The 13386-nt window shown below is 51.9% G+C and overlaps 1 protein-coding gene across 1 annotated transcript; it reads right to left on the reverse strand.

Annotated features, from left to right (window-relative positions):
- Positions 1-4537: 4537 nt before the first annotated feature.
- On the reverse strand, positions 4538-12963 carry Znf205 (zinc finger protein 205). Its single transcript, XM_051168025.1, has 5 exons — positions 12907-12963; positions 9575-9788; positions 9284-9375; positions 8655-8775; positions 4538-5622 (listed from the first exon to the last, which is right to left on the reverse strand). The coding sequence occupies exons 1-5, from the start codon at positions 12961-12963 to the stop codon at positions 4574-4576; spliced, it is 1533 nt and encodes a 510-aa protein (XP_051023982.1). The 3' UTR covers positions 4538-4573.
- Between the last annotated feature and the right edge of the window lie 423 nt (positions 12964-13386).

Genomic DNA, 13386 nt, shown 5'->3' on the forward strand with positions numbered 1-13386 from the left:
GGCTCAACCCTTGAGAGCCCTGGCTGCTTTTCCTGGGGATCTGGGTTCGCTTCTCAGCACCCACGCACAATAGCGGAGCAATGTGAGCAGTGTGAGGGGCCGCGCTACTACTGTCTGTAACTCCAGCTCAGGAGTTGTGGCGCCCTCTTCTGGCCATCATCGGCACTAGGCGTGCACACAGTGCAGACACACATAAAGGCAAATATCCATACACATAAAAAAGAAAATGCTGAGGCTGGAGAGATGGCTCAGGGGTTAGGAGCACTGACTGCTCTTCCAGAGGTCCTGAGTTCAATTCCCAACAGCCATGTGGTGGTTCATAACCATCTATAATGAGATTTGGTGCCCTCTTCTGGCCCGCAGGGGCACATGCAAGCAAAACATTGAATACATAATAAATAAATAAATCTTTTTTTTTTTAATTGTTTAAAAAAAAAAAGATAGAAAAGAAAATGCTGCCTTTAGTCCCAGCACTCGGAGGCACAGACAGGTGGATCTCTGAGTTCCAGGACAGCCAAAGCTACACAGAAAAATCCTGTCTCAAAAAGCCAAATAAAGGCTGGTGAGATGGCTCAGTGGTTAAGAGCACTGTCTGCTCTTCCAGAGGTCCTGAGTTCAATTCCCAGCAACCACAGTGTGGCTCACAACAATCTATACTGTGATCTGATGCCCTCTTCTGGCATGCAGGTATACATGTAGATAGAGTGCTCATTTACATAAAATAAATAAATCTTTTTTTTTTAAACCAAATAAATAAATAGGAGGAAAAGGCCACAGATGGAACACATTTTTTATTGCTGTTGTTTTGTTTTGGAGACAGGGTTTCTCTTTGTAGCCCTGACCTGTAACTTGTTCTTGTTGGTCAGGCTGGCCTCAAACTCAGAGATCCACCTGACTCTGCCTCCCAAGTGCTGGGATTAAGGGTGTGCACCACCACTGCCTGGCAAATAAATGTATATTCCTATAATCAGCTGTCTTTTACTGTGAATATGCCAACCTCTTATATGAGTACACACATCCCACATTAAAATGCACAAACCGTGAGAAGACAAAATTTAAAAGTATATGAATCAAAAACATTTTAAAGCACGGCCTAGTAGCATGCCGACTGTAATCCCAGCCCGTGAAGGGCAGAGGCGGCAGATCGCTACACGGTCTAGTCCAGCCCCGTCTCCACATCGCATTTCAGGCCCGCCAGGCCTACAACCCTAAGAGCCCCAGCTACTGGAGGCAGCCAGAGCGAGTCAGGGAACACAGTCCTTGGTTCTGGCGCCCATCTCCCTGGCAACTGCCTGGCTGAGGACCGCGGAGGGCGGGGCCACCGATGTGGAAACCGCAGGGTCGGACTTCTGACTTGCTCGCGGAGAGCTCAGGTGAGCTGTCCTAGACGACAGCTGTGTGCCTGCCACTACCTCCGCCGAGCAAAAACAGCTTTCACGCGGACCCTGAGCGGAAAGCTCAGAAGGAAACTAGTTCGCTGTCCTCGCCAGCGCGCTGCTATCAAAAGCACAGCAGTAAACCAGGCGTTCATCAGTGGCTCATGAACCAACCCCCCACCAAGCTCCACTCGACGTGAAGACCCTACTCAGGCCACCCCTCCTTTCTCGACACCCCATCACCTACCAAATCATCAGTTCTCTTCATCCCAACGTTCGAGGCCCACGAGGCTACCACTTTGTCTTGTATCCTTTGTACTCTGTGGCTCACTACACACCCAAAGGCACAGAGTTATACAAGTAAGTCTGTATGCCAAATTCCCATGGATTTTTTTTTAGATGTATTTATTATGTATACAGTGTTCTGCCTGCATGTACACCTGATGGTTATGAGCCACCATGTGGTTGCTGGGAATTGAACTCAGGACCTCTGGATGAGCAGTCAGTGCCCTTAACCTCTGAGCCATCTCTCCAGCCCCTTCCTCTGGATTTTTAACATGTTTTTGCAGGCAGCCCCTGCCTTCAGTAAAGAGTTCCTGGAGAGAAGCCCATTTCACAGGCGACAGCCCCCTCAGCTCCTCACATGGAGCCACACAGAGAAACTCCTTTGATGGCTGAAATCGTCACCTGAACAAGCAGGAGGTAGCAGTCTGTCTTTCTTTGAGAAATAACCATCTTAGCCAGGTTTGGAAGAACACACGTGTAATTCCTGCATTTGTGAGGCAGAGGCAGACTGATCAGTAGTTCAAGGTCATCTCTGACTACATAGTGAGTTGCAGGCCAACTGGAGCTACCTGCGATCCTGTCTAAACGTTTCCCCCTTAGAGACAGGGTTTCTCTTTGTGTAGCCCTGGCTGTCCTAGAACTCTCTCTGTAGACTAGGCTGGCCTCAAACTCATAGAGTTCTGCCTGCTTCTGCCTCACAAATGCTGTTATTAAAGGCATGCGCCACCACTACCCAGCTGGCTAAATAAAATATCTTTTAAAAAAGATTTTTAGCCGGGCGGTGGTGGCGCACGCCTTTAATCCCAGCACTCAGGGAGGCAGAGGCAGGAGGATCACTGTGAGTTCAAGGCCAGCCTGGTCTACAAAGGGAGTCCAGGATAGCCAAGGCTATGCAGAGAGACCCTGTCTCGGGAAAAAAAAAAAAAAGATTTTTAAATTGTAATTATGTGTGAGATGTGTGATTTGTGTGCACACACGTGTGCGGGAGCCTGCAGAGACTGGAAGGCAGCATCAAATCCCCTGCATTGGCGGTTTGGAGCCATCCCTGGGAGAGCAGCTTTCTATCACTGAGCCATCTCTCCAGCCCCTACAGATTAGCCAGTCCTTCCAGCAACCCTATGCAGATCCCACCAAGGTCTGCCTGGGCAAACCCAGTCAGAGCTTGCGTACATCCAGCCACTCCCGTGCCCCAGGCCTCAAGCTAAGGCCAGCTTTCCGGATCTACTGAACACGCTGGGGTCTCTGAGGCCTCTCTGATGCAGGTGTTCTCACAGTCAACAGGTATCAGAGCTGAACGCTCCCTTAGCATCTGAGCCACAGCGGGGCCAAAGGCTGGAGACTGGGGTGTAAAAAGGGAGCAAATGACAGGCCGCAGTGGTGGCGCACGCCTTGAATCCCAGCACTCGGGAGGCAGAAGCAGGCGGATCGCTGTGAGTTCGAGGCCAGCCTGGTCTACAAAGGGAGTCCAGGACAGCCAAGGCTGCACAGAGAAACCCTGTCTCAAAAAACAAAAACAAACAAACCAAGAGGGAGCAAACGGGAATGGATGCTACAGAGGTTAAAAAGCAGAACTCTTGTTCAAAGACAAACAGGGAAAGGAACAGCACATTATAAATGGCGTAGACATGGAGGCTGAGAAGCAACGGTGCTGTCAGCTGCTGCGCAATGCATGAGAAGAGAAAATGGTCCACGGCAAGTGAGGCACTCTGTTTCCCTGGCAGGCCCTAGTGGATGAAAGTAGGTAACCACAAAACAGCCGGGCATCTGATAGGCAGGAAACATGTAGTGGGAGTGTCCAAGTTGCCCTGCTCCCGGTTCCCAAAGTAGGAGCCAAAAGAGAGAGGCCAGGGCTCAGCGAGTGCCACGTGCCCTTGGGACATGATGCCAGCTGAAGGGACCCCCTCCCCCAACTTCACAGTTTCAGAAGTGACTGGCTGTCTTCCGGCTGGGAAACCTGAACTCAGAAGCCTTTGCTTACTTATAGACTTATGGTCCCAAATTTGGGCTGGGCAGTCCACACCTATAGTCCTAGTACCTACAAGGTGGAAGCAAGGAGCGCCGGTTCCATAGCTAGGTCCGTGCCACCCTAGCCTACATGAAACCAGGTCTCAAACAACAACAACAACAAAACAAACAAACCAAAAGGGTGAGATGGCGAGATTGGCTCAGCAGGTGAAGATGCCTATTGGCAACCAAGCCTGAGAAACCGAGTCCCACACCTGGGATGCACATGGTAGACAGCCACCAATTCTACAAATTGTCCTCTGACCTCAACAGGTGTGCTGGGACATATGTGCGACCCACACATACACGTGTATAGATGCCAACAAAAACCACAGATTAGAATTTTTTTTAAAAAAAGGTTCAATTGTGCCGGGTTGTGGTGGCGCACGCCTTTAATCCCAGCGAGGCAAACGTATTTCCTTGAGTTCGAGGTCAGCCTGGTCTACCAAGTGAGTCCAGGACAGCCAGGGCTGTTACACAGAGAAACCCTGTCTCGAAAAACAAAGACAAAAAGGTCCACTTGTTCTGGAATAGGCCTCTGACAAAAGGGACCCTGACCCAAGTCAAGGCTAGGGAAGAGAGGCTCCCCAGGTCAAAAGTTGTAACTCACGGTTACCTGAAAGGACGGTGCCTGGTGGACCCAACAGTTGCCAGATGGCGCAGGGCAGAGCCACAGGCCACAGCTTAAATTCCAAGGCCTGTAATCTGCTGCTGGAGTGCCAGCCCACCCGCCCTTCTCGTCCTGGCTCCTCCCATTTTACCATGCCCCACCTGGTGCCGGTGCTTGAAGCTCCCCGCCCGCCCTCACCCGGGTTCGTCCCATGGGCTAGCACCCGTCGTCTTTCGAGGGCCATAGGATGAGCGGACCCAGCCTCCCTGGGTGTTCTCACCACTCTCTCTCACGCGTCTTAAGTGGGAGCAGGTGTGGGTGCGGTGAGTGACCCCGCTGCCGCCGCCCCGAGCATGAGCATTGCCAGCGCCTTGGGCCCAGTGGTGTGGATCTTCTCGTGCCGGTGAAGGTTGGAGCGGCGGCTGAAGCTCTTGCCGCAAAGCGGGCAGGAGTAGGGCCGCACGCCGCGGTGGGTGCGCTGGTGGGCGGTGAGGTGCGAGCTGTGGCTGAAGCTCTTGCCACAGTCGAGGCAGTGATAGGGCTTCTCGCCCGTGTGTGTGCGATTATGCGCAATGAGGTTGGAGCGCTGGCTGAAGCACTTGCCGCACTCCGGGCACGGGTAGGGCTTGACGCCGGTGTGGGTGCGCTGGTGCGTGACCAGGGCGGAGCTCTGCGTGAAGCACTTGCCGCAGATAGGGCACTTGTGCGGCTTGGCGCCGGTGTGCGTGCCCTGGTGCGTGACTAGGTCCGAGCGGCGGGTGAAGCGCTTGGCGCAGCGGTCGCACACGTAGGGCTTCTCCCCCGTGTGGATGCGCTGGTGCTGGATCAGCGTGGAGTGGTGGCTGAAGCTCTTCCAGCACGAGGGGCAGGTGTAGGGCTTCTCGCCGGTGTGGATGATCTGATGCTGGAGGAGGTGCGAGCTGCGGCCGAAGCGCTTGCCGCAGTCCGTGCAGGTGTAAGGTTTCTCACCCGTGTGCGTGCGCCGGTGTGTCACCAGGTGCGAGTGCCAACTGAAGCCCTTGCCGCACTGTTCGCACTTGTACGTCCTCTTGCCTGCGTCGCCGTCGGGTACCAGACCCTCCTCGCCACTTTCCAGGGCACCCTTCTCTTCCTCACTGGGTTTTTCTGGGCCGCTGTCCTCTGGAGTCTGGAGAAGATGTGAGTCGGGCCGGGCTGGCTTTGGTTGTCTAGCTTGCCCCGTGTCTCTGGCTAGCTTTGCACTCGGGCCGCTAGGCACTTGCTGACCACACTGCGGGTCTTTCCCCGGGGTCCACCTAGCCCTGGACCTTGAGAGCTTCGTATCCTCTAGGGTTGCCACGGCGAGGGTTGGTACCATTTCCACAGCTCCTGTAAAAAGACGGGCTGCCAGCTGGAGACAAAATTTCCGGAGAGCAGGCGGGAAGGGAAGGTAGAGCTAAGAAACCAGGAGCTAGATTCTGGGAGAAAGGAGAAAGCAAGGGGAAACCAGGGGACCCCTCTAGGCAATAACCACCCTCTAGCACCAGAGGGGTTCTGGAGACCCCCCTGCATGCACACCCACAATGTGGGTTCCCAACCTTAGCATTTGCTAAGGCCCTCACCTGAACCAAGGCCTCTCCTCTCCTCAGATCCTGTTGGCCTGCTGGAGCTTGCCGCCTCACTCTTGCCCTGAACTTGGGAGACCCAGAAAGGTCCGCTGAAGGGGAACCCTGTCCGAGAGAGAAGCTGTACTTCTGGGACTGCCCAGCAGTAGAATCACTCCCAATCCCACTCCACCCATCATCCCCCATCTCCACCCTCACCTCACTCTATGAAAGGCACTCACAAATTCCCTTTAGAGCCAGGCATGGAGGCCAGCGCCTGGGAGGCTGCAGGAGGAGGCTGAGCCTAGGCTCCACAGCAAGACCATTTCAATAGCTTATTAGTAAGCAGAATGTAAAAAAAGTTCAAGCTTGGTGGCAATTTGTGGAATTCCTGCACTTAGGAGGTAGAGGAAGGAAGATTAGGAATTTAAGGTCATCCTTGGCTATATAATGAGTTCAAGGCTAGCCTAGGCTACATGAGGCCTCAAAAAAAAAATTAATAAATTGATAAATAGGCCAGGTGTGGTGGTGCAAGCCTTTTAATCCCAGTACTTGGGAGGCAGAGGCAGGTGGATCGCTGTGAGTTTGAGGCCAGCCTGGTCTACAAAGTGAGTCCAGGACAGCTAAGGCTACGCAGAGAAACCCTATCTTGAAAAACCAAAAAAAAAAAAAAAAAAAAAAAAAAAAAAAAAAAAGGATAAATAAATATTTTTACTCTTTAGAAGGGCTGGAGTGTGACTCATAGGTGGAATAATGTGTGGGAAGCCCTGAGGCCCATCCCTGGCACTACAGAAGAGTAAAGTAAAATGAGCCAATCTTCTCCCGGTGCTTGGCTGCCCGACCTCCTGTTGCCCCCAGCAAACAACAGAACTCTAGAGGGAGGAGCACAGCCTGCTCAGCTCAGCAGGACCCCTTTCCTGATCACTGACAAGCAGTGGGCCCCGCAGTAAGAACCAGGAGACACCCTAGTCCTGCACTTCTGTTTGGCAGGGGGCGGATTCGGGCATGGTGGCAAGAGGCCAAGCTTCAGAGGCTGTGACACTGACAACCAAAGGACCAATGGGCCATGTCCCCGAGGACTTTGGTGTTGTCAATAGGAGCAGGTGGCTGTGACTCCCATGCCTCGAGGGAAGAAAGAACTCTGCTAGGTCACTGGGAGGCACAGGCCCATTTCAGTGCTAAATGCCCTCTAATCTCCAGGATGTGCTTGGAATTGTTGGTCCAGGCCCTGGGAGATGCTAACAATGGCTGGCAAGCAAGTCTGAGACAATTACAGGAGTGACTGGGGTGACTGATGTGGCCAGGATGGGACTCAGGACCAACATCGTAGTCATCAGCAGAAATTGGAGGCCACGGGGCTGGAAAGATAGTTCAGTCCTGTGCCTGGCAGCTCAGCAGGGGCGAGGGTCTGAGTTCCATCCTTAGCAGCCACAGCCAGAGTGGCAAGTGCTTGCAGTCCCAATGATGGGTATGTGGACACTGCAGCTCCATGGCTAGCAAGCCTAGACAACTGGATGAACTCCAGACCAATGAAAGACCCTGTCTCAAAAAAAACCAAACAAACCAAAGCAAAACAAAACCGAAGTGACCTGTCCTGGTGGAGCAGGCCTTTAATCCCAGCATTTGGGAAGCAGAGGCAGGGGGATCACTGTGAGTTCTAGGCAATGTTTGGTCTACTAAGTTCCAGGACAGTTGGGGTTACATAGAAATCCTATCTGGGGTGAGGGGAGAATGAGGTGATGGGAGGACAGACACCAACAACCAAACGTGAACAGTACTAAAGGTGCAACATTCAAGGCTGACCTCTGGTGCTTTCTCTCTCTCTCTTACACACACACACACACACACACACACACACACACACACACACACACACAAGCGTGCGCGCGCACTCGAGCTTAGCCCCAGGAATTCCACCTTAACTAGCAAGTTCAAAGTAGAAAGGAATAGAATGGATGAATGACAATGAAGAGCTGACGACATCATCAAAAAATCAGTTTGAAACCGAGAAGTCAAAAGCCTGGACTTTGATGCAAATCCCCACCCCCTACCAGGAGAAAGCATGCCCTGTAGGTCCCCGGAAGGAGCTGCAATGCCTCTAGCTTAAGGATCTGACCAGTAGCTGACGACACATTCCAAACCAACACAGTGCACTGCTGCAGCCACTAACCTGCTGACAATGTTGTGTCTGCGTGTACACCTGCCACCATGTGGGTGCTGGGAATTGAACTCAGGACCTCTGGAAGAGCAGCCCATGCTCTTAACCTCTGAGCCATCTCTCCAGCCCTGCTGCTTCTTATTTATTTATTTTGGTTTTTCAAGACAGGGTTTCTCTGTGTAGCAGCTCTGGCTGTCCTGGAACTCACTCTGTAGACCAGGCTGGCCTCTGCCTCCCAAGTGCTGGGATTAAAGGCGTGTGTCACCACCAGCGCTGCACCTTTTTAAAAATAACCTTTGAGACAAGGTCTCACTACCCAGCCCTGAGAGGCCTGGATTCCGTATGTAAACATCAGTGCTCTTGGCTTACAGCTGGGACTACAGGTGAGAACCACCACACCCAACACTCTGGCTGCCCCAACTCCAAGCTAGGCTGAGCAAACAAAACTTAAAATCAATCCTCCTCCTATCCTGTTCCTACAACTCAACAGGCGCCTGGCTTGGGTCACTGCCCTAGGACATTTCCACCTGTGTGGAAGCTTCCATCCTCATAAAGGAGAGGCGAGGGGAGAAGGAGGGAAGGTGTGGGTACAGAGGCAATGCCAGGGCAGCCTTCAACCCTCTGGAGGCCACAGAAAGCCTCTGCAGATGAGCCCTTACCCAAAGCCAGCCCATTTTTGTCCTGTAGGACATCCCTGTAGAAATTTTGCTGTGTGTGGTCCAGCCTTCCCCACTCCTCCCGGGAGAGATACAGAGCCACATCCTCAAAGGTCACCGGCATCTGAGACAACATGAAAACAACACTATTCAGGGTTTGCTATAGACATTATTAAAAAAAAAAAAGAAAAAGACAATTCCAAGGCACGTAAAGGAGACAGGCCTTCAAAGTACTGCCTCCAGTGGCCCCATCACTTGGATTCAGAGGTTGGAGAAAAGATGTGATGGTCAGGAGCAAGGTGGCGTTTTAGGGTACATGGGCAAGCTCAGGCCCTCACGTAGCCTCCGCCCTCAGCCCATCTCTCAGAGGATGATTCAGTGTTAGAGCAATCTCTGAGTCCTCTGCTTCTCCACCAGTTGTGCCAGGGCTAATGCCCCATGCCTGGGCAAGGGCTCTCTGGGCCCCAGCAATACTTTAGGGAGACACAGACTGTGGGTTCTGACTCCACGCCAGAAGGGAAGCAGCCTTCTGGAGTCACATGCTGAGCAATTACAGAAAAGACTGAGTACTGTGAGGGCCAGGAGGGGTCCTGCCTCTGTCCCCGGGGCAGGCTGGAGAGACACTCACTCACCTGGGACCAGGCAGTGAGCAGTGCCGCTGCCATCTGCCGTTCTCTGGTCTTTCCCCCTCGGGAAAGGACAGGAATCCAGGATGAGGGGAGAGCTGCAGGAAGACAGGGGTCCTCAGAGTAACCAGCATCCTGCCAGGCCATGGTGCTTCCCCGCTACCTCAAACTTCACCCCACATGCAACCCCAGAGGCAGATCACCCACTCTAAGGCTGCCAGAAGGAGATGAACATCTGGGGCCTCTCTCTCCCTTATGGTAAAACCCTCAATTCTTCCCAGAGTGCATTTCTCCTACCTCCACCAGGCAGGAGCAGGGCTTTGTCCTTACAGGCAGGTCTTGGGGACGTCCAACTCTGTGTTCCTGGAGCCCTGTCCTCCTGTGATGCCCCCTCAGGGTGTGGTTCTTCTGTCTCCGCCTTGACATGCGTTGACTCCTGAGAGGCTCCTGAGGCCACGGTTTCCTCCTTCCCAGAGAGCTCGGCTCCACAGTGCTGCCCATCACTCAGGACCTGGGAATCACAGTCCCTGGCAGCGTTGGGCTGGAGGCCCAGCAGTGGAATGCACACCGTAAAGGGTTGGCCTCTCTCTCTATCCAGGCCTCACCCCAGCAAGGACAGGCCATAGGAGATGGAAGATGTCAACCCTGAACCACTGTGCCAGAGGACAAGGCACCCTGAAAATGGTTGCCCCCTCTGCACTCAAGCCTCATACCACACACGGCACTGTAGACTTTTTTTTTTAATATGAGATAACTAAATTACCTGGGTTAAATAGCACCCCACCCCCAAACCCTTGTCAGCCACAGATGTAACTTCATCTGATGTCAAGTGTAGTGCCACAACCTGTAATCCCAGCATTTGGAAAGTGAGAGCAGGAGGATCAGGAATTCAAGGTCACCCTTGGCTACATAAACATTCTAGACCACATGACACCCTGTCTAGAATCAAAACAGGACAAATAAAGAATATGACCTTATGCCGGGCATGGTGGCGCACGCCTTTAATCCCAGCACTCGGGAGGCAGAGGCAGGCAGATCAATGTAAGTACGAAGGCAGCCTGGGCTACAAAGGGAGTCCAGGACCACCAAAGCTACACAGAGAAACTGTGTCTCAAAAAACCAAAAAAAAAAAAAAAAAAAAAAAAAAAAAAGACCTTATTTGGAGAAAGGGTCTTTTACAGAGATAATTAAGTTGGCAATCTTGAAATTAAATCATTAGAGCCAGACAATAGTGGCATACACCTTAAAATCTCAGCACTCAAGCAGATTTCTGTGAGTTCAAGGCCCAGCCTGGTCTACAGAGCTAGTTCTAGGACAGCTAAGGCTACATACAAAAACCCTGTCTCAAAAACAAACATGGGTGCTGGAGAGATGACTCAGAGGTTAAGAGCACCTGCTGCTCTTCCAAAGGTCCTGAGTTCAATTCCCAGCAACCACACGGTGGCTCACAACCATCTATAATGAGAGCTGGTGTCCTTTTCTGGCATGCTGGTGTACATGCAGGTACAACAGTGTATACATAATAAATAAATATATCAAAAAATCTAAAAATGAGAGATGGCTCAGAGGTTAAGAGCACTGACTGCTCTTCCAAACGTCCTGAGTTCAATTCCCAGCAACCACATGGTGCCTCACAACTATCTATAATGTGATCTAATGCCCTCTTCTGGCCTGCAGGTGTACATGCAGACAAAACATTGTATATATAATAAATAAATAAATCCTTTAAAAAAAAATCTAAAAATGAACACACACACAGAGAAAAGAAACTCAGTCATTGGCAGTTTAAGGTGGGCCCTACACCCCGTGATTTAGACATTAATAAGAATAGAAGGTACAGCCAGGTCTGCTGGTGCCAGCCTGGACCTACCATGGCTACTAAAAGAGTTCAAGACCACAGGAAAAACTTAGCAAATCTATTTCAAAATAAAAAGCCAAAAGAGGACTTGAGACATAACTCGAGAGCGTAGAGCAGTAACAGAGTGCTAGCTCAGGGTCTTAGATCTGACCCCCAACAAGGTCCAAAGACAACAAACAAAATAAAGACACAGAGGCTGGAAAATGGCTTAGCAGTTAAGAACACTTGCTACCGTTGCCGAAGACCTAGGTTAGGTTCCCAGCATCCATGTTGAAAAGCTCGGAAGGACCTGGAACTCCAGCTCCCAGGAAATGTAAATGCTCTCTGTGGACCACAAGCATCTGCACTCACATCCAACGCCCCCAAACACACATGCATATACATAGAAATAAAAACCAGTAAAAGAGGAGGAGGTGGAGGAGGCACAGAGAATAGAGATGGACACTCTGGGACTAGCCAGAGCCATGGAAAGGCTCCCTTCCTGCAAGCCTTCCAAGGGAGCAGGGCCTTCTAGGGCTATGAGAAAACACACCTAGCTGGTCTTAAATTAAGCCTCTTGGCAGTGGGAACTTACCGGACAGCCACGGGAAGCCAACACATCGGGGCTGGAAGGTAAAAGAAGGGCCCACATCACGGAGCCCTAAAGCCTCCCCGGCGCTGGAGGATCCTGGTAAATTCCCACCTGTACCACGACACAAGCAGCCGGCCTTCTGCTGGGAGCTTGCATATATTTTGCTTCCCCTCCCTGTGGGGGACCTTAGCGGTCTAGACTCCGCTGCCCTATCCCCTGCATTCCTGGCAGCATAAAACAGTTAGGATGAGCTAGTGGTTGAATGAGAGACAGTTGTCTGCTCCAGAAGAAGGTTCTAGATAAACAAAGAGCAATGCAAGTAACTACTGTTACTCCACCAGTGTGCCGCTGACAGACGGATATCGGCAGAGTGCAGACACACAAGGAGGCTCCTCAGGTGTCAGAGGGAGGGGCGCCGAACACTGGTAACAATTCTTTGAGCTTCTGCATCACAAAATGGCAGCACTCGTGCTGGTGTATTTTCATTATTTATATTAATAACCGCCAGCAAAACTAGGTGGGAGGATCCAAATTCCTTTGACCCAGTAGTCATGGGTGTTCTCGGTTCATGTGCCACAGTCACCACCGTTTACAGCCTGGCAAGCTGCTTAAAGACGACTCTCACGCGCATTATTTCCTTCAAGTGAGACAAGTGGGAAAAGATGCAAGTGTACGCACAGCACAAGCAGTTCCCACAGACCAGGGCAGGTCCCACACCAGGCTTGAGGCTACGTCAGAGTCCTCTAGCTCCAAGCCGAGAGAGCCTGAACCCCCAAAGGAGGCAATCACAAACTGTGGGGGGGGGCGGTGCACTGGCGCGCGTGCGCGCGCGCGCGCGCGCGCACACACACACACACACACACACACACACACACACACACACACACAAACCCACACCACACCAGGGCAGGCAGCTGCTATAGGCAGAACTACAACTCGGGACCCAGAGAGGTAAGCTGTGGAGGAGGTGTGGTCCAGGAGGAAGGGTGTGGGGTGCAGAAGACTTCAAAAAGTTCCACAGTAAAGACCAGTTGGAAGCTATTTCCCACCACTCCTCTCCCACACCCTTGCCCAGGGCTCTTGTCTAAAGCCCCATTCCCACACCGTCTCTCACTCTTCCTTTTTCCCTACATCCGGGTTTGAAACACCGCCCCCCTGCTCCAGTACATGGCATCCCTCCTAACGAGCATCTCAAGATACCTCATGGGTTTTCTCCTTGCTCTCCGTAGCTGGGTTGTTTTTTCTGTTTGCAGACATCTTCTATTTCAGAGCTAAGAAGAACAGCAAATGGTCCTCTCCCTTGCGAGGCAAGCCCCTTCTAGGTTTTAGACGAGGACCTGGAAAACAGGAAAGAGGTCAGCGTGTCCGGAACACCTCCTAAGTGCCCCGCATTCCCCATGCCTGACCACAGCGCAAATGAAGCCTGCCAAAGTCTACGGAATCCCGTGCATGAACGACATTTTCTGGTTTCTTTGAAAGGAATGGTATTGTCCCCTTTGTCACTGAAGCAAGAGCCCCCAATCTCAGTAAAGCCATCTCAAGGAAAGTGAGGGCTGAACCCGAATCGGGGTTTGTTGTCAGGAGGCGCTAAAGTTCTGCGGAGAGCCTGCAAAAGAGGCGCCGCCAAAGCGGTGATGCCTGCTGTGTGTCCCAGCCGGACACAGAGCTTCGCCTGAAGTC

The sequence above is a fragment of the Acomys russatus genome, chromosome 25 (assembly GCF_903995435.1).
Source record: "Acomys russatus chromosome 25, mAcoRus1.1, whole genome shotgun sequence".
NCBI lineage: Eukaryota > Metazoa > Chordata > Mammalia > Rodentia > Muridae > Acomys > Acomys russatus.

Bases quoted from the DNA above. Each gene is read 5' to 3' on its own strand.
- Znf205 (XM_051168025.1), bottom strand. From the start codon at position 12,963: ATGTCTGCAAACAGAAAAAACAACCCAGCTACGGAGAGCAAGGAGAAA. The intron at 9,376-9,574 runs GTAGGAGAAATG...GTCTTCCTGCAG, and splicing joins CCTGCTCCTGCCTGGTGGAG to CTCTCCCCTCATCCTGGATT. The intron at 8,776-9,283 runs GTGAGTGAGTGT...ATGTTGTCTCAG, and splicing joins TGCTCACTGCCTGGTCCCAG to ATGCCGGTGACCTTTGAGGA.